A 23,492-nucleotide genomic window follows, 5' to 3' on the forward strand; every position below is an offset into this window, starting at 1 on the left:
CACATTAACATGCAGCAGGATGCACACAATTCTGAAATAAAAAGCAGCAGGAAGGAACAGAGGGAAGTTGCTTATTTCTTTCAGTCTTCAGTCCAGAACTTGTGATTTCATCTCCCTGGAGAAGTAACCACAACAGCAAGAGCAAGTTTTACCCTTAAGATTATCAAAATCTCTGCTTTGCCCCACATACTGCTGTCACTGCCCTAGGGCTTTATTGCTCTTACACAGCGGTGTCTGTCACAGGTCAGCAAGGGCATTTCTGCAGTTTTCTAGATTCTTCCATCAAGCGTAAAATGAGAAGAAGAGGGCTCCAGATCCAACCAGTGATAAGGAGATGCAAATCCACAGCCTTAAATAACACGGTTTTCCAAAATCCCAGAGAGATTCTATCCTCTGTTTTTCAGCTGGCATTGGAATGACTCCAGAAAAGCTTTACATTTAATGCTCTGCAGGACATGCTGAACTTTGGGCTCATCATTCAAACTGAGACATGATCTAGTAGTCCGGCACCAGCATTCCCATCTGTTTTGTCAGTGGAGCATCCTTCTCCCTCATTTTAGTCTTAAAAATGCCAGAGTTAATAACCCTGCAAGACAGTAAGAAAAGAAACACAGTTTATGATAGCAACAAAACTAAAAGGAGCAACATCAAGTAAAGTAAATCCAGTAAGAAAACTACATTCAACCTCCACAGTCTTTATTTTTTAAATTAGTATTAAGATGTGATAACAGAGGTAGGTCTTTACAGCAGCTCTTGGCAAGTGTTTTTTTTTTTTGTAACACTAATTAAAAACACAGGAAAAAATTAGGCGTGAGATCCAGATATAACAACTCAAACAGAAATTCTTAAAAATGCTCAAGAATCCTGACCTCTCTGAAAATCTTCCACTTTGATGGGAACAGTGCATGATTCACAGAGCTGCTTGCAAAGGCCACACAAAAATGGATGTTTGTAAGCTCTTTTTTGCTGTGCATTTACTCTGATTCCCTTAATGCCCATAATTTGTTGTACATACCATGAATATTCTGCTGCTAAAGTCAGGGTATTTCAGCCTTTAAACTGTAGAAAGAAATCCATGTGCAGACACTAGAGCAAGCAGGTCTGTGACACTTTCTGGCACCGTAACGAGAGTCTGTTGTACCACTCAGTATTTTCTTTCCTTTCTTTTCTCTTCCTTTCCTTTAAGCTAACATCCTTTTCCTGTGTCTGAGGGAGAAGGCAGTTGATAAAAGCCAAGTTCCTGTTCACAGATAAGTTTAGAAGGCAGCCAAGCTCAGAAGTTCCTTGAATAAGCTATATTCCTACCACCTTTTTTTTTCCCCCCTTCTGTCAGAGACATTTGAGCCCCGCACAGGAACCAGACTCACATTGTTCAATAGTCACGGACATTTCCACAGTAGCTGGGAGGGTTGAAAGCTTTTTCCGCTCTTTGTTACAAATATTATTTATTTTTTTTTCCCTTCCTTCTTCTAACTTTCCAGTTAAAGGATATTGCCAGGCCATTCCTGAACTAATCGAGGCTGCGCTTCAGAGAGGAGAACAAGAGACAGGTGTAACCGGGTGGGAAAAACCTCGCAATGCTAGTGAAGCTTTTGCTCATCTGTAATACAATAGGGTTTGCAAAGCTGGTCAAACACTCAGGCCATCATGGATATCGTGATGTTTCAGTGCACAAGCCACCAATTTATGAGACCTCTGCATACCCCCAGAGAACTCCTCTGTCACGCGAGGAAGAAGGTTACTGGGAGGCAGAAGTGCTGAGAGAGGATACTCAAGATTACTCTTCAAGTGTGATCTCCTCACATCAGGAAGAGAGAGAGGATTTTGAAGCCGTGAGCCCACAGTCCCGAAATGGGTAAGTACCCTGAAGTGTCTGTCTTACACGTAATGATAGCGCAATCTTGTCTGATACCCTTATATCCTGTTGAGAAAGGACCATTTTCAATAGATGTTTCTCATTAAAATATGTTAGATTTTGGGGATCAAACTACATGCAAACAGGAGGGGTTTAAATGTTTAAAAACTACAGAAATAGAAAGCTGAATTGCTTGTGGAGGATGAAACCACAGATGGGACCAGCTCTTGCCTAGTCCGAGATGGCAGAATGGGGTTCAGGGTCTGGATGCACCTGGCAGATGTGAAGCCTTCCAGTTCTGCTGTAACACCGTAAATCAAAATGCTAGTTCTGGCAAAACAGAACTAGAGGAGATTATTTTACTGACTTTTTCTCATCACAAACCAATGGTGATTATTTTTTTCTGATCATAGCAACCTTTGCCCATCATTGGAATGTACCTGGCTGCAGGCTTGAGCCTTGGAAATGGAGAGGGAAAGAGAATGGCAAGATGTTAGCAAAATAAAAACAGCGAGGAGTAAATACAACAAAGCAAGGAACAATAAATAAGCATGAAAATTACTACAAATCCAACCCTCCCAAAGGTTTTGACAATAGTGAAATGCTTCTCCTGGTAATATATAGCAGAAGAGTAGTGAGGAAAAGGCACGTAGTTCACTAGAAAGGTTTGCAAACACTGTTGGTTTTTTTTAAGTTTTACAGGGCATGTAAGTAGGTCTCTAAATGTTTAAAATAGATGAAAACCAAGCAGGACAGTGAATGAATCTTTTATAGCCCTGATGGATGGGTACCGCAGAGCCCTGTTTGGGAGAGCTGAAACAGCAGTACAGTGAGTGCTGTTCACAGCTCAGTGCGTTAGGATGCCCTGGTATATTTCCCTTTAAATGCTCTTGAGGAAAGGAAAAAAGGGAGATGGAAAGAGACTGTAAAACCTTGTCATGCTTCCTTTTCATGCAAACTGAAGTATGCAATCTTGTTTCTAATCTCATCTACATGTAAAATTAAGGCCTCCTTTCTGCATCTAACATAGCGAGTGTCTTAAAACTCTGTTGTTCTTCATACTACATCTTCCCACAAATCTGCACCTCTCACCATTAACCTGAAGTCATTTTCTAAAGCCTGTAAGTGTTGACTTTCAGTTTCCTGATGGGTAGTGTTCAATAATGACGCGCACTGTTAATTCACCAACTCCTGGTTTCAGACACTGTCAGAGGAAGGAAAACAAAGCCCAAGTGGTCCTCTGGACTTCCACATTACACTGCAAGGTGGTAATCATTTGATTGCTGGTTGAAATGCCGAAAGCATTCTGAAAACTATGAGTACTATGAAAATTCAACAGTGTAAAAAGGTGCATGTATAGGTCAGCAAGACGCTGAATATACTATCCTAGTGGAGGTTTCTTCCTTTGAACTTTGTTCAGCACCAGCTTGCGTAATTCAGTTCAGCATCTGCTATTACTCATCCGAATTTCCTCCCAAGAAGAGAAATACTTCCTCCTTTTATGGAAATAGTTGTATAATGAGTCAAATCAAAGTTCTTCCCAATTATAAAGCTATGTTGATGACTAGAGGCAATCAAAGTCTAGCCTGGAAGTACAGTAATTGTTCTTTTGCTAGAGCTATCGCATTTATAGTGCACACGAGCCCAGGAAGCCGGGATGTCTTATGAAAGAAATTTGAGACTTAGAGAGGAATTACGTCCAAAAGTGAGGGGACAGAGTGTGGATAAGAAGGGACAGCAAGGCTCCACTTGCAACTGCACTCCAGGTTCTAAAAGTCATTGTAAACAGCTGAAGCAATGCACCTTCAGACCCTGAGGTCCTCAGGTGCATGTCAGGTGCTCATGGCTGGAGTACCCTGCTATGGATATTGTCATGAATCTGGTCTTTCCTCCCTACAAGTGTCACACATGCCCTGGAAAAAAACATCAAGGAACAGGTCTTATATCTCTAAAGGAGAGAGCAAGAAGAAAAGCATCAGGAGTTAATCAGGAATTAAGAGATACAGGGAGATAAAGACATGCCATAAAAAAGCATGTTGTGGTAGAGAATAAATTTCTACTAAAACTATGTCCCACTTCTAGTTTGCTTTTGAAATAAGAAAATATTTTCAGAACTAGTAAAAAACCAAACAAACAGAATCTATGATAACTTTGCCTCTGAGACAAATTTTTGACTCTCAGTTTTCTAACAAAAATGAAGTGTTTTTTTCCAAACTCTTGCTATTTTCCCCTATGTTTTAGGAATAGTGGCTGTTACAAAATAGTCTCACTTTAAAAAAAAAAGTAGATTATTATTTTTCTTATTGCAGTTATTTGAATAATTGAGACCATCACAACTAGTAGGTAGCTAGACAGAATCCTCTGGTTTCTGTTTCAGCATGTAAGGTGCAATGACTCATTAGATCCCAGTCAAATGCTTGGATATGTTACTTTACTAATTAATTCCTCTCAGAATAACAAGATTATTCTAATAAGAGTTTTAAAATAAGAAAATCAGTAAGAACTCACTGTCCTTTAGGTAACTTTTTGAAAAAGAAAAATGTGTGGACAATAATCCTTTTGTTCCAACTGTTCTTTAAAGGAAGAACCAGGTAACATTTAGCGTCTCAGCTGTTGCTTGCATCCAAGTGCACCAGAGGAGCTCTGCATGTTCAAAGGGGACAAGTGTTTGTACTTGTTATTTACAAAATAAAAAATACCCCAAAGGGTGAATTTGCCAAAGGAAATAATATTTTTTTTTCTCCCTCCCCCCCAACTCCACAGCTGTACCTCACGTGAGCTGATGGGTTTGAATTTAGAGATTTTATTCTATGGCTGAGGTCAATCTTTCAGCAGAATGAAAAAGGGAAACGAAAGCACAAGTACATGCAGAGATCTGCACTGTGAAATTGCTGGACTACATTAACATTTGTTTTAGCAACGCAAGATGAAGAATAAAAATAGTAAAAAACAGGTTCCGGATTTCATAAATACTCAATACACTATACCCAAAATAGAGAATAAATACATTTTCACTTTTTATTTCCCATATAAAAAAATGCCTCATGCAGAACTTCATAGGAATGCTCTGTTTTACTGGTGACTCTCCTGTGTGTGGATACAGGCAGCTAAAATGAGATTTGAAAAGCTGCCTGGGACATGACCAGATATGTGGAATTCTAAAAGTGACCCAGTAAATATCAAATAAGAGCTTTGCATTAGCCCATCATCTACTCCAATACTTACCACTAGATGTAACCAATTCAACTGCTGTCCGATCAAGTCATATTGAATGGGATAATAAATACATTAATGAGATAATACACCACTACTGTTATCCTAACAAATGCTATGTGGATGACACATCCAATAGCTTGTGAAAACTCATCCCAAACTGACAATCCACCTTGGAGATTTTTCTTTCTTTAGAGTGGCTTCTGTCAAATACTTGGTAATGACATGTCTGAGCAAGGCATGGTGCTGAGCTGACCTTAGGGAGCTGAAGAAGAGGGCCACGTAAGTATGCAGGTGTGTGCTCTCCCTTCCGGTTGTACAATTCAGACCTGGGCTGACAGAATTGGACACACATATCCTTCTCCATGTAGCTGTATAGGGGCCAGGAACATGGTGACCCAGCCTGTGAAAAGAAAGGTTCCCTGGCTCTGGGAAGAGCATGCCATCTTCTCTATAACCTTGCTGTGAACTTACTTCTGTTGATCAGAGGTCCATGGAAAGACCTCTACTGTAATCACACTCAGAAGGGCTTGTTTTCTCTCCCTACAAACAGATATTTCTCAAATCAAGCAATGCAGTGAAGCACTATTCGTGGAGCACTGTAGCCCAAGGCTCCTATTTTTTCCTCAGCATTTAGTAGAATCACAACCAGCTGGCTTTATTCTAATCCACATGCCCACATCACCAGGAACAGTCAGGCTGACAACTCAGATTTCATGCACTTAGTGTTCGTATTTCATGAAAAAATAAAGATAAACGAAGCATCTAAAAGGTGCAATCCCATCACATGCTAGCTCTGACAGCAAACCCAAAGCTGCCTGTATCCTCACTTGGCCTGGCCTGCCTGTCAAGTAACACTGTAAACCAGATCACTTAAGCATTCCAGGTTAAAAATAATCTTAGGAAAAAGCAGAGGTTATTTTTAACTTTTCCCCTCAGTAACCACACTGACAGAGCTGGTCCCCAAACAGATGTCTCACCTAGTAGGGGAGAAACGGATTGTGGTGAAGAAATAGGAAGGAGCAGAGCAACTACAGCTGGTTTCCCCACCTGTGGGGAAAGTCTCACAGAACTTTGTCTTTCCAAAAGTGTAATCCTTGCAAAGTAACCCCATTTTGGATTTGCCCTCCAGTTGAGTAGGTGGTTTAAGTTTTCCTTCTTTCTCTTTAATCCACAAACACACACTCAGCCTGTCATCTATTGTAATTTTTCTCACAATTACGTGTCTGCAGAAAAATGAAAAAACAAAACAAACAAAAAATCCCCAAACCCCACCACTTGACCTATAAATAGGAAAGGCATAAATCTACAGCATAAGTAAATCCTTAATTGCATTAACATATTTTGGGGTTTGAACACACGATTCTGTGAAGTCTCTCTTGATTAGAGGAAGGCTTCCTGATGTCAACCAAGTGCATTGTTATCTCACCGAAACACAAACCTCTTCCTCTAATTTGGCACCGAGACAGCCACAAAGATGTAAGCCTCTGTTTGTGATTACCCAGGGTGTCAAAACACAGAACAACTATCCCCTGAAGTGTAGACAAGCAGAGAAAACCCAAACCAGTCTTATTCTAAGTAAAATCAGAACAATGCTCAATCTTAATAGCTTATTTTTTTTCTGTCCACTTTTACAGGAAAAGATCCATTGATTTAACTAAGACCAGTTTCACACTGACTCATCTATTTCTTCAAAATTAGAAAGGCACTTTCTTAGGAAGCTAATGGGATACTGAAATTTCCCAATAAAGGCATAGAAGATATGTTTAAAATAAAACGGGTTTGGGTGAAATGCAGCTAAATGTGATCTTCAGCCCCTGACATCCTGCAAACTAGTAGAATGGCCATTAAGTGCTCAACAATAGTTTTTACAACGCCAAGTTCATTAACAGGAGCAATGGTTTCCTATCAAAGTTAGGCACTTGGCTCCTTTCAGGGCTTTAGGAAATTCTCTGATATTTGTCTCTTGTTGAGCTGCACAGCTGCAGGTGGAATGGCTCTCCATCAGCACTTTTGATGCAAATGACAAAGGAATTGCATGCAATTCAGGAGTTATCAAAGCCTCTGTGCTCAAAGGATTGTTTTATTTCATGGCTCATTAGTATAAGCTGCAGCAATTAACTCTTTCAGCAGATAGCAAGTGATCTCTTATTTCAGCACAGCCACAGAACCACCAGCAGCACTACTACCATGTGGATCTGATGCCTTCCTACTCATGCCAGTCAATACCCCTTGAAGGAGTCATCAGTGGCCAACCCTTGTGCCCAAAACATGATCAGGGCAAACCTGGTGCACATGGTCTGCACCTGAGTGCATGCTGTCTGGGAAGCTTGTCTTCCCATGCATGTGTGACTAGCACACCTACAGCTGTGCTAGTAGGTGGCCACCGGCGACTCCTGCCTCAAGACAAAGTCTGACAAAGAAGCAAGTGTGCTATACTAGGGGTGAACTTATATCTGCAGGAATCAGAAGATGAAATCCAAGTGTAAGCTGCCCTATGAATGGTCTGTAGAGCTTCTATTGTGGGGAGGATAATACAAATGAGGTAACAGCTGCGGATGCTTCGTGAAGAGGAAGAATATCTTTCATTTATTTCCCTAAAGTACCTCATACAACAGTTGGATTTGGCTCAACACCAGCTCCCAGTTGAGCCTGCTTTTTCTTGAGCTCCTGCTCCCAGTGAAGCTCCAGGTTCAGGACTGGATTTGCTCAGAAAGCCTTCACTGCACTAAGTTTTTGAACATCCAGCAGGACAAGTCCCAGCTGATAACGGACTAACTGGCACTACTGTTGGAATAAAAGTGGCATTCAACCAGCATCACTCAGGTCTCTGGAAGACTTCCAGCAGTGTATGGAAATCCACATTTGAAATTATCAGTGCTACTCTTTTGAGCCCAGCTTGCTAAGGTAAACCAGAAATCAATCAGTCTACCTTAAACTCCAGTGGAAAACCATGGTGGTTTGTGGGACAAGTCACAGCAAGATCCCAGACCCTGCCCGAGAGGCAGCTCTAGCCATCCTGAGGGAAAGATGAGAGTTTCTGCTGTTTAATTGTAACACAGGGCTGCTGGGTGCCCAGGAAGAGCTGGAGAATTCACGGCTAGATCACCAGTGATCACTCAGTCTGCTAATTAAAAACCCAGGGGCACATTGTGTTCCTTCAGAGAGCTAGCACCTTTTCCAACAGCTGAACACGTTCTGCATTCCATAATGAACAAAAAAAAAAAAAAGTCTGTCTTAAAACTGACGTGCATAGCCCTAGTTTAGATTAATTTAAGTGGGATATTTTACCTCTGTTTCATTGAGGCTGCTGTTTCTTGTCAGTGATAATTTTGGACTGAGGGAAAAACAGAACACATTACTCCACAGCTAAAGACTTATTCTTTTTTTTGCTGCTTCAATGGGTATAAATCAGGAGTCATTCTGTACAAATCAATGGAAAATCATTTGTTTAAATTACAAGAACATATTTCTCTATTGTCATCCTGTAGCACATTTAAGCAGCAATAACTGCTTATCTGGTGTGTTTTCTACTGTATAGAAAATGAAAGTGTTATGGACCTGAAAAAAGTTTTGCACCCTGTCAGTGGTAGACAGAGGAATGGCTGGATGGGGGTTTTCAAAGTAATTATAGAAACTGGCTTCCTTGAGAATAGAAACCTGAGGAAGCTGATGTGAAGGACAACTCAATTGTTCTAGTACAGCCAAAGGAATAACAAAACTTGTGGGAAAACAGCGTCCTGAAGTCCTGAAGCTTTTGTTGAGGCAAAATTTCCATTGGCCTAGGAAGTGTCTAAAATTATTCATTGTAGTGCCAATCATGAGCACATGTACCAAAGAAAAACAAAGTGAGCTGAGGGGCATTACTCACATTCACGATAATGCTGCAATTGTTGGTGTACCAGTGTATGAACAAAAAATGAAAAATAAAAAAAAATAAAAAAAAAGACTACTCCATATTCATCTGAGCAGAGTGGTAATTACTGCGGACCAGCTATCTCTCTTTTTCTCCCGGTTCTGTGGGTTTTATTTTGTTTGCCATGATATAAGGTGGCTCAGCCAAATCCTAGATTCAGAGAGAGAACTGCCTGCATTTTACTGTTTTCATAATCGTAGAAGCATTATCCATCAAAAGAAAAAGTTTTAAGATCAATTTTTAGTTTAAAGACCTTACAGGTTCAAATACAAGGAGCTTGAGCTAACTGAAATTTGCTGAATCTTATTTAATGTAGAATGCTTTGTCATCAGATGTATTTAACCTCAGCAGAATATACTTGCCTCAAAATAAGGCAAATTGGACAGATGCATGTGAAGACTCTATTCAATAAGGAGATTAGAATAAAGCCCAGGAAAAAAAAAAAACATGTAGTCTAGCAAAGAAAGTTATTCAGATACTTTTTTCCTGGTTCAAAAGAAAAGGATTAATTTGCTTGGAATGTAAAACAGGAAAAGCAACTGAACAAATGAAACATCTGTAGCCTGAATTTGTTAGGGTTCCTCCAAGTGTTGCTCTCACTTGCAGTATTGTGATAAACTTCACCATTCATCAGACTGAAGAGGAAGCTCTTCTGCTCTCCTCACAAGAGCAACTTCTTTCTGCTCCTCTCTCTCCTTGGCAGCAGGAGTTTGAATCAAAAGGAAACTGTGTTAAGGAGAATAAAAGCAGAGGGTGTTAAGTTGGTTATATATTCAGTGAACAGAGCGACATAATTACAAAGAGGAGAAAAAAATGCAGAAGCAGAACACAAAGCTGCTGTGTTCCAGAAAGCAGCTGAATAAAGAAAGTGCTATTTGTGAAAGAGCAGCTCTTTAAAGCTTCATAGCCTGATTCAGAGCCCACTGGTGCCAGCAGATGAACTCCTGGTCACCTCACTGAACTTTAGATCGAGCTTAAGTCTTTACATTGTTCCACTTAACATGAAAGAATGACATATTTTTCCCTCAAGGTTAATACAGCTAAGGAGTACTTTTAGTTACGGATAGAAAAAGTTTCCTTAAAGGAAGCATTTGACAAGATATGCAAAAAATACAGCCATAAAAGTTTTGTCTTTGGGCACACATATCTATGTTGCAGCTCATTACAGATGGGAAAGAATTTGATCAAAGAATAAATTTTGATAAGCTTCATAGAACTCAAAACCACTAAAAGTGTTAGTGATTAAAACTAAAACATGGTATTATGTAGCCCTTCAGCTCCACCAGTAAGCTTTTAAGATCAAGTGAGAGAGAACTAGTGAGGGAACATTAAAGAAAAATGGACACAAAGAAATGTGACCACCATTGAAGGAAAATTTTATTGAGAGTCTATCAAATTCCCCTTTTTTTTTTTCATGCCATTCGTTCTGCATAATGCTAATAACTGTCAAAAGTAGGCATCAAGTTGAGATCAACCATTGATTCAATTTCTGATACAATATAACCCCTTTCTACAAGTGGAAGGCCACCAGATACCTCCAACACATTACCAGGTTTTGAAAAGGAATCCTCGTCTTTTCTGTTAAATGTATGTGCACATTTACAAATGCAGAAGTACTCACAGCCACATGATGCCACATTCCTGTTCACACACATGTTCATGCATGTAAACATTCGGTTTAGATTTGTATGGCTTCCATGACTCAAAGGACTTGTTTGAGAGCTGTGTACGGTGGGAAAAACAAATCAACCCAGCTGATGATTCATGGGGCGTGGAATGTTTTCATTAGGAAAGAACAAAACACTAAAGCCAAAGAATTCTATTTTAAAAGGCGGTTTCCACACTGAATGCAGACTCTTGCCTGGATCTGGCAGGCATCCTACAAGCAGACCCAAGATACTGCACCCAGCAAGGATGCCAGCGAGAGCTCCAGCAGCAACAGCACCCGGTTACTTTATTTCCCCCCCAAAAAAAGCAGAGAGGACTTGAGTGGCAAATGGCGATGGCTTGCCAGACACATGAGAGAGGACAGCCTACATACAAGCACAAATGAGGTCTCTTCTTCAGTTACTTGTCTTGCACTAACCACTGGAAAGCGATGCAGCTTTACAAAGCCTGGAGCCCTTACGCACACGTCGGAGGCAGACGTCAGCCAGAGCACGTGTGTTGTCTGCTGGCTTTAACAGAACCATACGGTGGCAAAAGCAGAACATTTGATTCCTGAACAGTAATGATTTAATAAAAACTTGAGGATTTGTCTTCTAGTTCAGTTTCACAGGAAACAAGACTCCCATTGAAAATAGGCACAAAAGTTCGCCCCCCGTCACTTGCAAAAGCCTTAAAACTACAGCTCATCACACCAGCTGTTTTGGCTGGAAATCACAGCCCAGGCTGCAGCAGCCTGCTTTCCTGTTCAGCTTTCCCAGCGCCGCAGGCTTTGCCAGATTCCTGCCCCTGCTTCTAAGAGATGAAGTGTTTTGCCTGCATGAGTGTTCGCTGAAATCACAATCACATTTTCTTTAAAAAACAGGGGAGCAGAAAAGGCTGTCTGTGTCCCAGCAAGCCCAGTGAACTGTTCCCAGCTAGACCAGGCCGTCTGCCCTTTCCTCCTTGCAGCCCCCTCCCCTTCTCCTGGCTGCCCGGCTGCTGTGGCCACAGCTTCTGCTTTTGTGTGGGACTCAGTTCTTCATTGTTTCTGCAACTCTCTCAGAGGGGCAAACTTTTTCCATACATGCTGATTATCAGATATTTGGTTCCTGTGTTCCCATTTAAAAATATACTGCCTAAAGTTCAGCTGTTCTTTATCAGACACAGCGCTCTCCCTCACACAATGCTCTAGACCATTATAGCACAAGCTCTGACAAACTCATGAAGTACAAGAACCTCCCGATCTCTCCAAATACCCCAGCTGACATGATCAGTACTGTATAAGGTCTGATGTTACTTTTGTCCTGAGAAACTAGTGTTGATTTCTTAACAGGAAAGGAATTGAATACTATGCATAATGGCACACTATTATGTGTAATATGATTTCTAATTTTTCTCCAGGCTTTATTTAAGTAGATATGCTGCATATATTGACACCAGCAAGCTCTAAGGCTCATTGTAATGGCTGCAGAGATACCAGATTCTGTTCTACTGGAGGTAGAACAGCAGACTCCTAGAGATGCCAGACAGAGGGGAAGAAACCCAAACAATGTGAAAATAGCACCTACTCGCTCATCAGATTTACTCTTGGGCCTTCAAACTTTCCAGTAACAGATTTTTGGGTACTGATTTGCCAGTGGCAGTATCAGGAAGAACAATGTTAAAAAAACCAAACCATAATGACCAGTTCTTGCCATCACTAATATACCTGTCACATGGACATCTAACGTAATACGGTAGCTCAGTTTTTTTTGAGATTCAGGTGGTCTTCAACCAGGACAGCTAATTTCATGACACTTAGACAGCTGTTTCCTCTGCAGGAGCTTTACTATGAGAGAGTGAGGAAGGCCTCAAACCCCTTCTGCAACTGATTTCATGCCAATCTTCCCATCTGGAAAAGGAGACTGTGATTTAAATTGTGAAGTCTGGTGTTTTGGTTCAGAATAGTTAACAGCCCCACCCCAGCAAGCATCAAGGATGTTTGGAGAAGCCACAAAGGAGGTTCTGCTGCAAAGGGAACAGCTGGATTTCATGGGTCACTGGGGAAGATGGAGCCCTTTCCAGCTTGCCTGATGACCAGGTGGCACGGTAGAAGGTCACTGGTTCAGAGCCTAAACCACTCAGCTAAGCCGCCAAAGTCAGTGTAAGCCCCTTATCCTGCAAAAACTGCATCTTAATTTGAAAAGAGGAACGAAATCCAATCCCCACTTCCATTTCCCAGGACAGGAACCAGTCAGGTTAACTGTTAACCTGGCAGCCTGTTTGTACTTGTCTATATAGAAACACTCTGAAAAGTTCAGGTGTAGGTAGTATGTATTTTTAAATTTCTCTCTCCAAACTGCTCAACTCACCTTTCCCCTATAGAAGAAGGTTAGCATGTTTTAACATCAGTATGTTACTAAGTGGTATGTTGCAGCTTCCTAATGGCCCTGTGTGCAAACAGTTTTAGAAATAACCATGGTAGGTCCCCCTGCAATCGGCAGGACAGGTAGCCAAACTCATGTGAAACACAAGGCCTCACACTGTCTTTAAGACAAGTTGCCTGTAAAATCCAATTGCTGGTTCAGTGACTCTTCCTCTGACAGTTTTGTAGAGTTAAACAGTGAGACCCTTTGTCTCCCTACAGCTTCACATCCCTCTTCTACTCATCATTATCCGTAGAGAGTTGTAGGATCCCTCAGGGTTTAACGGGTGAACTTCCATAAACACACTACCTGAAACAATGTGTTGAATACATGCATAGTTTATGAACAATAATTGCAATTACTTATTGATCAGATGCTAATAATAATCTTTTTTTTTTTTCAATTTCCCATTATAGTTATTACTTCTTACTTGCTGTCACTTCTGGTCTTGGATTTTAACCAAACTTCAACCAAAAGCACACTTACATGTCTTGACTTTAAACTCTTGAAAATGAAGCAGCTCACCTACACTCCAGGATTAACAGATGCCTATATAATTCTGACTTGGAAAATGTACCAGACTAGTAAGACTCGCATGTCCTTGCTACAAGCATAAAACTAAAACCCAGGAAAACCACCCTCAATTTCCCAACATTTTTTTCCTGCAGCTGATGGGAAAAATTATTTCAAAGCTAGTCTAAGTAATTAAGTTCAATCAGTTGCTATATTATCTTGAAGAAGTAACACTTAGGAAGACACTGATTATTACTCGAGTTCATGTAGGATCAAGTTTTCAGCAGCAGTCTGCCTCAACCTGATGAGTCAGTCATTAGGCATCTGAAACGGCAACACGCCAAGAAAGGCAATTTGACGTTTAAAGTGACATTAACCTGCAGGTTATCATGAGCTGGACATTTCTCCTACTAAATGAAAGGACTGGAAATGGAACTAATGCATCAAAGTTCAGACAATCAACCCTTTTGTAACAGAATCAGATAAACATCCCAAAAGAAAACAAATGAACTGGGAGTGGAGGGAAAAGCTAGCAAACATTTTCCACTTTCCTCATCATCTAGATGGAAAGAAAAAAAAACAAACAACAAAAAAAAAACCAAGGCCCTCAGCATTGCACTCTTCCTTGGCACTGTTACAAGCAGAGACTTTGAAAGACCTACTTCAAATTCCTTTCCCATGTCTGTCTTCTACTAGGAACTGGTGTTCTTTCATGCAGTCCCGGCTGGTAACATACATAGAAGCCTGCATGAAGGAGAAGTACATTATCAACTCCCAACAGCCCTGTCTAAACGGAGCACCAGACTGCCAGAAGATCATGTAAGTATGCTAAATAAAAACGAATGAAGGCAACATAATTTTCTCTGAGGTATCTAAATTATATTTTCAAAAGTATTTAAGGACACATTTTAAAAAGAATTAAAGCACCAGCTCAGTTTAATACCAAAGTGATGTAAGGTCTGATTTGTGCACCTATGGTGATCAGGCATTTAAGTACCCTGGGAGAACAACTGCCTTTCCTAGCCATCAAGTACAGGACTACAAGATGATTAAATGATTTTTCAAATGTTCCTACATGTTTATTCAGAAAAAAACCCCAGAGATCATACCTTTTCCATGATTTTCAGGTCATAATACATACACATAACTTTAAAAAAATCTCGGCCCGTGGCCACCAGTGAGACGATTTCCACAGCAGGAGTTAGAGACGTGCAATTGCCCAAGTGCTGACTCTTCTTTCAGAAGGACTGGCTGCTCAAAGAGTGCTGGTGAAAGCCAACAGTGTACCTTCAGGAACCAGGACTGATACATTTTAAAAGTGAGACAGGTTGAATCACAACATGCTTCTGAAGTGAAAGAATGTTTAATAACCACCTCCATGTTTTCACATCTATGTAGTCACTTGACTGCAAAAATGCTTTTTCTGTTTGTTAATACAATTCATTTCTCTTTCTCTGAACAAAAAAAAAAAAAGTTTCATGATTATTTCTAGTGGATTTTTTATTTTCTTGGTACCAGTGACATTCTGGAATATTTGTTTAAAAATAAAACTTACTCTACAACTCATCAGAATATTAGAGAAGTTCAAGCTTAGTCTAAACTTGATTGCCAAAGGACTCTATTACAATAAATATTACAGTTAAGTTTCTGATTGTTACATAAATTTGCCATCTGTGATATTTGTCAGACTTGCATCAGATCACTACCAGCGTGTTTGAAAAAGACCTCTACTGAAGAAGAGTAAAGCGTGAGGCAGACCGCTGGAGCCCTGCTCAGTTCATAGTAGTTACATTCTGTCTGCATGTCAGAATCTGCGCACACCTCCTGTTGTAGACAGTATTCCTGAAAAGCACTCTTATGTGGGGGAAAAAAATTGCTGTGGACTGCCTAAATGTTTTACTAAGCAGCAGCAGTAAGGTTTATGACAAATTTCTTAGCTGTGTTCTGCATTAATCATCTAGGACACACTTGGCACCAGACTGCTGCTAGAGTCGGTGAACTCACCCCAAGTGACACCAGCTGACAATAACTTGCAATCTAATGCCCAGACCTTTATTCCCCAGGTACAGGACAGCTCTGAAGCCAGTCTACCAAGTGAAACAGAAGGTTCTGAAGTCTTTGCAGTGGAAATGCTGCCCTGGATTTATTGGCGAGGACTGTGAACAGCATGGTAAGGAAAGCTAGAGAACAAGCGTGAGAATTAATGACTAAGTGCCAGTCACAGCGGAAAGAAACATTTGCCCAGTTGTTCTTTTTTTTTTTTTGAAAATTGATGCCTTATTTTCTTTGGTCTGCTATGCCCCAAATCACTGATACCTTGAAACAAGGACTAGTTGCAATTAGCTGCAATTAGTGGCTAATAGCATTAGCTACTTATGCTTCTTTTAGTAGCACCTTTGTAATCTTTACACACAAAGGAATTCATTTGCCAGGGGGCCTGTCAGATGTACAAGCCCATCTAGGAATGCCTAATTCCAGATACAAACTGGTGACACCGGCAAGCAACATCAGTATGTTAAACACCCCTATGCTCAGTTCAGAGGATGAAGTCATCTGGCTAGGGAAATCACAACACACCCGATTTCAAACAAGGCAGGCAGCCTTCCCTACCCCAGCCGCACAGATACGGGCTCCTAGAGCGGGGAGCAGCCCTACGATACAAGAACAGAGCCCAGGCTGTTACTTCCATGGAAGTGCTAGCAATAGCCTTTACATACAATGAACTACTACAGATCTGCACTACTGAATAACGATGCATGCAGCTGCTAAGTAAAAGAGAGGGAGGACAGTGTGGTTTAAAAACCGGAGTGCTTCATGGCATTGGCAGGATTTAGCAAATAATACTCCAAAAGTAGAAGGAGAATTTAAATGGATAAAAGCTAATTTCCCCTAGTAATTAAGGCAGCCATAAGAAAAAAGTCAAATGCTTGTATGAAAATTTTCACACAATCTTTGTCTAACTCACCTACCCAAACAGACTCCACAGATAAAACGGGATTTTCTGGTTTTATCTTTCTAGGTTTAGCTTTTCTTCACAGATTTCTCTTCATTTATAATGTTGGAAGGATATTACCCAATACAGTCCTTATTGTTTAGTCTCTCCTTCATTACGCTCACTGACCAAAACCACCTGCTCCATCTTTATCTCCTCAGTTGGACAGCATCACTCACCGTAGTTGGTGCAATCAGAAAGTTCAGCTAACTGGGGAACAAGGAAGAGGAACTTGCAGATCTTTTCATAGGAGCTCTCAGAAAAAAAACCAAAACAAAACAAAAAAGCCCAACATATTTGCAATAGACTGATTTCTTAGGAGCAGTAACTCAGTATGAGTTAAAAAAACCCACCCCTACTGCGAAGCATTATCATTTATGCAATGTTGCATGCCAGTGCAGTACCGTAAGCAAAGTCAATTCTCCAGACAAGATGTTCTTTCCTAAGAAACTTGCAATGCAGAAGCCTGTCTCCACATCAGTTACACTACACATAAAATTGCCCTGGGGTGCTCTGCTAAACTATGGTAGTTTCTGCATCTAAAACACTTTCACAGCTGTATTACATCTCAATTGCAGATCCCAATTTTACTCTGGTGCCAGGAAGTCAACTTAAAGGACAGGAAGAAGAGGAGTCCTCAAACCACAGTATGTGCTTCAAGTTATTTTGCTTGCCTTTCTTTTACCTCTCAGTCGTAGATCAGAAGAAAAGATGTATTTTTTTAGCTGCAATTTTAACATGATAAGCTATGAACAATACCTCTAGTGAAAGCATTCTTTTGGAAAGCTTTTACACAACTACAGTTATTGGCATAATTGAGGGCTTTTGGTATAACACTACACAAATGCTCTAGACAAAGCATCCAAAAGTTTCACAAGTTGTATGCTGGCTGGTCATCAGCAATACCTGGTGAGAATGCCAGCTGGTACAGAGCGTTCAAACCTTTCAATGCCATGGATGTTTAAACTCCTGCTCTGCCAAGCGGATCCATAGGAAAGCACAGCATGCTCAGAAGTCTTACTAGAATCACAATCTATTTTAAATGCTATTTTAGGGCAGCTGCCCAGCGGCTTTGAGATTACTATGAGGTACCGTAGATTTGTACCTCAGGCACTCTGTCCTACCAATCTTAGTATCCAAGAAGGACCTTTCCTTACCCTTGGGGGAAATGGTGTGGCTTGCAGTACTATTAAGTATCTTTTAGCAATTGGCTTTAGGAGAATATTGCAGCCCTGAAAGAGGGTAGTCTTTACACTATGCTCTCAGCAGTAAATGAATAAGCAGTTCCTTTACAGGAGTTAAGTTTATAAAACATTAGATTGAAATGTCAAAGGTAATCCTGGAGGGTAAGAGGCCCCCAGGATGGCACAGTTAGGATAAACCAGTTTCCACAACTCTCAGTGTACACTTTGAAATCTACAGCTCAGATTATCAGGTATTTATCTGGAAAACATCAGCTAAAGGGCCCCTCAGCAAGAGTCAGCTATGACACTGACACTTTATTCTTCTGATTCCTTAGTGAAACGCCTCAATTGCTCTTTCATCCTGTCCTTTTATTCTGGGGTGTTAAACCTTGCTGTCCTTTTGGTCAATTGGCTTGAAAGCAGTTATTAATCCAGAAAATTTTTACAGCATGGAGAGATTTTTAAATGAAGAGCATTTTACTGTCATTATGACTAGTGCGGCTGAAGTTTTTCTGTTAATACTTAAATATATTAGGTTTTCATCACTGTTAAAAAAAAATCTTTGCAAAGAAACTGCAAGTTTAGGTTCAAAACCCCCCCTAAATGTCAGGGCAAAATTTTCAGAGCAAAAACTACACAGGTGTTCTCAGGTCTTGTAGGAATACCTGTCACTTGGTTGCTCCACTCCATTGCATGACTTTGTTTTTTTTAATCCTGTGATTAGTGTCAACACCTGTGGAGTCAAGAGAAATGTTGGAAGTAATTCAAAATCATGAGGCATTACTGGATGATCTTCAAAGTGATATTCATCAAGCAGTCAGCAACTTAGGTGACTTACAGAGAGTATTTGAAAACAACGGTACAAGCATGGTGTTAGAGGTGAACCAGAGCAATTCAGGTGAGAGATCTGATGCAGAATTATGAGCCTGCCAATAGACCCTGCAAAACCAAGCAGATCAGAAAGAAAAACTGAAAACAAAAATACCCTGATGTTCTTTGGTCTGCTGGTTGTTTCTAAAGAGAGCAAAATTGGGTGCAATTCCAATACAAATAAATGAACCAAATTCAAGAGTAACTTGAAATAGGAAATGAGATGAAAGGCAGATTACTTTGCACTTTTCTGGAATTTCAGAATATGCCTTAATCACAGAATAAAGAGGTTGATTTTACTAAAAATTTATTAGCTTACTATTCTGTTTCTATGACTTCTTCTACTCTATAGGGATGGAGAGTTTAGGTTTAGTTCTTGTTCTTTTTTCACACTCGTGCTATATACTCAGATGTGTGGAATATCAGACTGGTGTATGTAAAAAACACCCTAATATTCAACTCTTCTCTGGAGCATTATTCCTGCTGTATATAGGAGTGAGGAAAAAAGAGCTACTGAATTGGACTACTAATGTGAGCCATTGGCTCACAGAAACATTTTCTGATGATGCAGACTATTGTCCTCAGTGAACTTCAAGACACTTAAGCTTGAACACTAAAGGTAGAAATCAAGCTTCAGTAAAATTCACACCTAGTACGGATACTTCACAGATTTTTCAAGTTATTTAGTCCTGGTCTGGAATATTCAGCTATTAGGATGCTGTATAACTTAGTGAAGAAGGTGCATTGTAGAAAGCATCAGAAAAAGAAGAACATTATGAGACAGTCAAATAAACAAGAGCTCACCAGCTAAGAACTGTTGCGAAAATGGGCAGTTACAGCCACTTACGAAACTGCTTGTCCAGGGGTTTAAAAATGCAGTATTTTTATGATTTAAATGAGGCAGTCAACACATTTCTAAGTTATTGTCTGCAGACTCAAAGACACAATGTGCTTCATGGTAACCTTGGTTTAAAATTAGGCTATTTTTGCAATTGTCAAAATTTATCATGTGGTCAGATTTTAGGGAGTAAGATGGCAGTTACTATAGAAAAATACATACTTGAGTTAGTCTGGCCAGATTAAGATGCATTCCAAAACAATAATCTAAATTTAATTAAATATTCTTTTTTAAAAACTGTGTTAACAGATCTACAGGAAAGGCTTCTGCAGCAAGTTTTGTTGCCCCATCTGGAGAATTTTCTAAGGAAACATTTCAACCCAATGTGGGCAAGCTTCAACAGAAGCTTACAGAACCTCTCGAACGTGGTAAGAAACCTGTCCCATGATGTGGAAGCCAACAAGAAAAGCATAGAAAGATTCCAAGGGACCACTGTGCCCAAGAAGGAATTCCAGGAGCTGGGAACTAAGTTTGAATCAAAAGTACAAGAAAACATAGTGAAGGTTGATCAAGTGAAAAGAGATATCGAGAACCAATTGCAAATGCAGCAGGCTAGTATTCACAATAATCTCACCACGATCAAGGCAGATACCGACACAAAGCTCAAGAAGTTTCATAAGATACAGCAGTCCCATTTCTTAGCTTTGAACAACAGCATAGCAAACATGAAACAGGAACAAAACAATCTTGAAAATAAATTTGAGACCTTGAAAAAAAATTTAACAGAACTGTCCTTACATCATGGTCCCAAAGATGAAAATACCCAGTTAACCATCAGACAAATAAATGACATTCTGGCAGGGCATGCAAAGCAGCTTAAAGAACTTTACATGGAGTCAGATGTGGCCTTTCAGAATATTGCCGTTTTAGAGAGGTGGTTTAAAGAGTTAAAAAAAAATATCTCGAAGTGTAGGTCAGAAGATCTTACAATAACTTTAATGGAGAAATCACTTATTATGGATGAAAACAAAGCAGCAATGGAAAGGCAGATATCAGAGCTCAACTATACTCTCTCAAATCTTCGGGAAAACTATTCGGATCTGTTGAGGTACATGGAAGAATGTAATTGTCAGAGAATATCTTCTGACACAGATGTACTGGAGGAAGATTTCAAGAATGCCACTTATTCCCTTGAAGGCACCCAATCAAACTTAAAGGATATGAAGCACTTGGAGTCAGTTTTCAGAGATCTCCTGAGGAATGAAATTGAAGAGCTCTCCTCAGCTTTTCCATCTATCCATCAGTCCCTTAATCTCCGTCAAGAAGAAAACAGACAACTTCAGTTGCAAGTTACAGCTTTTTCAAAAGACATAGGCTTCTTGAAGAAGAAAGATGAAGAAATCCGTCACCATATCATGTATCTTAACAGTTCTTTTGGCTCTCTTTTGGATGATGCCATGCGACACGAGGCAGCACTGGAGGCCTTACTGGGAGAAGAATTTATGGAAATCTTGTTTGAAGAAGATCCTAGTATCCTAGTATCATCAGTATTTCAGCTGCAAGAATCTCTCAGACATATCTCAGATAAAGTCCAAGAACAAAATGTGACTTTAGAATCTCTTATAAAGAGATTTCATCTCTTGGAGAGAGGTCAACAGAATAATCATGATGCTCATACCTCTCCTAAGCATCCCAAAGAAGAAACGCAAACATCCTCTACTCTAGGTGAAGTTAGTAGTCAACGCATCGTAGAACATATGGAACCTAACTATGAGGCTGCCAAAGATGACTCCTTGGATAGCTCAGCTTATAACGATATAATTACTCTGAAGAATGATATCAAACACCTGAGCCTGGCAATCAAGAGGCATGAATCCAGGAGTGACTTGAATCTCTGCTGCAATCACACAATAGCAAATGTAATTGAGCCACTCAACATTTCTGTGGAGATTCTCTCAGCAGGTTTGGCCACCATCAAGCAGAAGCTGGAGGAACATCTGATGATTTTTAAAAAGCTATTTGGAAGCAATGAAGAATTAGTTGCTTCAAATGTAAGTCTGGATGTTACAAAGATTCAGTCAATGCTGACCAAAAAAGTCAGAAGGCAACAGAAAGGTCAAGACAAGCAGAGAGACAAGAAAAAGCCTGAGAAGCATAGAGCAAATACACAAGTGATAAGTGGAAGAAATACAATGCAGACAGAACTTTTGGAAAAAGGTGGGTTCTTCTCTTTTACTTGCTCATGTGCAGGTCTAGCTTCTTTGTGGGCCCTGCTATAAGTTCCACAGACACAGCATATTATCCGAGACCTGTCAGTGTCTTGTGGGATGCTGGAGGGAGAAATTCTGACACTATTTACATCCTCCCCCTCCATCAAAATAAGCAGTTTGAATGAGAACCAAGTTGATACACTGCTACGTTTTGCTCGAGGCCAATAAAATTACACCCATTATAGCTGCTGGGAAATTGGCCTTGAATTCAGCTTCAGATGTTTAGAACAAGTTTTGTTTGTAGAGGCTTATGTTAATGTAGCAGCAGTTTTCTCTTTTGAAGCTGATGGTGAGTGTTAGGCTTCCTGATCTTGCTTCTTTTTCCTCTGTTATTTGAGTCTGGAAGGAGCATACTCAAAGCACCAAAACCTTCCTAATGTGGACAGATACATCAAATGAACTGCTGTAATTTGCACGAGTAGAACAAGGGAGGACTGACCAGAGAACACACTCTGTTACAGCGAAGTTTCAGAGACAAGTTTTCTGCTTATACTTCCCTGCGACTGGCCAGTTCCCTTCCCCTGTAAACATGTGGCCATAAGAACCTGGTAATTACAACCATCACAGCTTTAGCACTGGCTTTCATGATTGTAGCCTTTGATACAGACATAGAACATAGAGGAAAAATCAGCCCCTTTAGGCATCTGTGCTGCAAAACGGTAGTTAAGACTGAATAAGCAGAGAATGTATTTCAAACTAATTTATTTTTAGTATAGAAAAAAAAAATGCTACTTTTTTCTTTCCTGGGTGGTCTCAGCTTTATACTTTTCTAAGAGTAGTGGTTCAGATATTTCCATGGAACCATTTGATCTAAGCCCAGGCACATACCCATTTCAAGCATTTACCTCTACAAAGGAACATACAGAAATTAGGCCTGATAGGGCTTTACCCTACCTCCCACCCTGATGATCCTGGGGAGAGAAGAGTGCTCACTGCTAAAATTCTGTTCCTCTTTCTTTTACAGACTCATTGGTGGCGTTCCATGTGGGATTTTCAGAAAGAAAGGATAAAGAAAAAACTCTGAGGTTTAATGAAACTTACCTCAATTATGGAAACAGTTATTTCCCTGAACATGGATACTTTAAAGCACCACATAAAGGCGTTTACCTGTTTGTTATCTCTGTGGAGTTTAGTTCAGGACCAGCATTAGGACAACTCTCCTTCAGCAGTGGGTACAAAAAACCTCTCTCAAGTAGTCAGAGGAAAACACCAAATGGGAACACCATGACTACTTTTGCTATGGCAGAAATGGAGAAGGGGGAGAAAGTATGCTTTGAATTGCTGCAGGGCTCTGTAGTGAAACGGAGTCCACCTGGGACAACAATGGGTGGATTCCTAATATTTAAAACTTGAATAGTGACATTCTGTTTTACTGATATCTTTCCATAGATGCAATGGATCATTTCACTATTGCTTCATCTGTGATGTATTCAATCCTACTGCATGTGTTTAAACATAGCACTACCCTAAACTTGTCTTCATGCTTCTTTTCTGGAAGTGTTTGGCTTTTGATTAGTTGCTTATAAGCAGCAATGGGATTTTTTTTTTCAAGTGATAACCTATTGGTTTGGACTCCAAATTTATCAACACACATTCCCAAATTCTTCCACTGTGAGAATTACACCTGATTAGAAAAAATGCTGTGTGGGACTTTCTTCACTTATAACACAAATAACTTATTTCCACTGGCAAGAGTACCATCTCATTGCAAATACCCCTACCACTGGCAAGGAAAAGATTGTAGGAAAGACTGTATGTATCAGCTCTCATATTTTGTGAACAGTAGCTT

General features: G+C 40.1%; 1 protein-coding gene across 1 annotated transcript; it reads left to right on the forward strand.

The window, feature by feature from the left end:
- Window positions 1-1,398: 1,398 nt before the first annotated feature.
- Window positions 1,399-23,178, forward strand: MMRN2 (multimerin 2). The gene is made up of 7 exons (XM_010117953.2): window positions 1,399-1,855; window positions 14,246-14,368; window positions 15,613-15,719; window positions 17,120-17,188; window positions 18,450-18,623; window positions 19,743-21,650; window positions 22,668-23,178. The coding sequence occupies exons 1-7, from the start codon at window positions 1,578-1,580 to the stop codon at window positions 23,054-23,056; spliced, it is 3,048 nt and encodes a 1,015-aa protein (XP_010116255.2). The 5' UTR covers window positions 1,399-1,577; the 3' UTR covers window positions 23,057-23,178.
- Window positions 23,179-23,492: the final 314 nt, after the last annotated feature.

The sequence above is a fragment of the Chlamydotis macqueenii genome, chromosome 7 (genome assembly GCF_036417535.1).
Source record: "Chlamydotis macqueenii isolate bChlMac1 chromosome 7, bChlMac1.mat, whole genome shotgun sequence".
NCBI lineage: Eukaryota > Metazoa > Chordata > Aves > Otidiformes > Otididae > Chlamydotis > Chlamydotis macqueenii.

Bases quoted from the DNA above. Each gene is read 5' to 3' on its own strand.
- MMRN2 (XM_010117953.2), top strand. From the start codon at position 1,578: ATGCTAGTGAAGCTTTTGCTCATCTGTAATACAATAGGGTTTGCAAAG. The intron at 1,856-14,245 runs GTAAGTACCCTG...GTCTTCTACTAG, and splicing joins AGCCCACAGTCCCGAAATGG to GAACTGGTGTTCTTTCATGC. The intron at 15,720-17,119 runs GTAAGGAAAGCT...TCTCAATTGCAG, and splicing joins CGAGGACTGTGAACAGCATG to ATCCCAATTTTACTCTGGTG.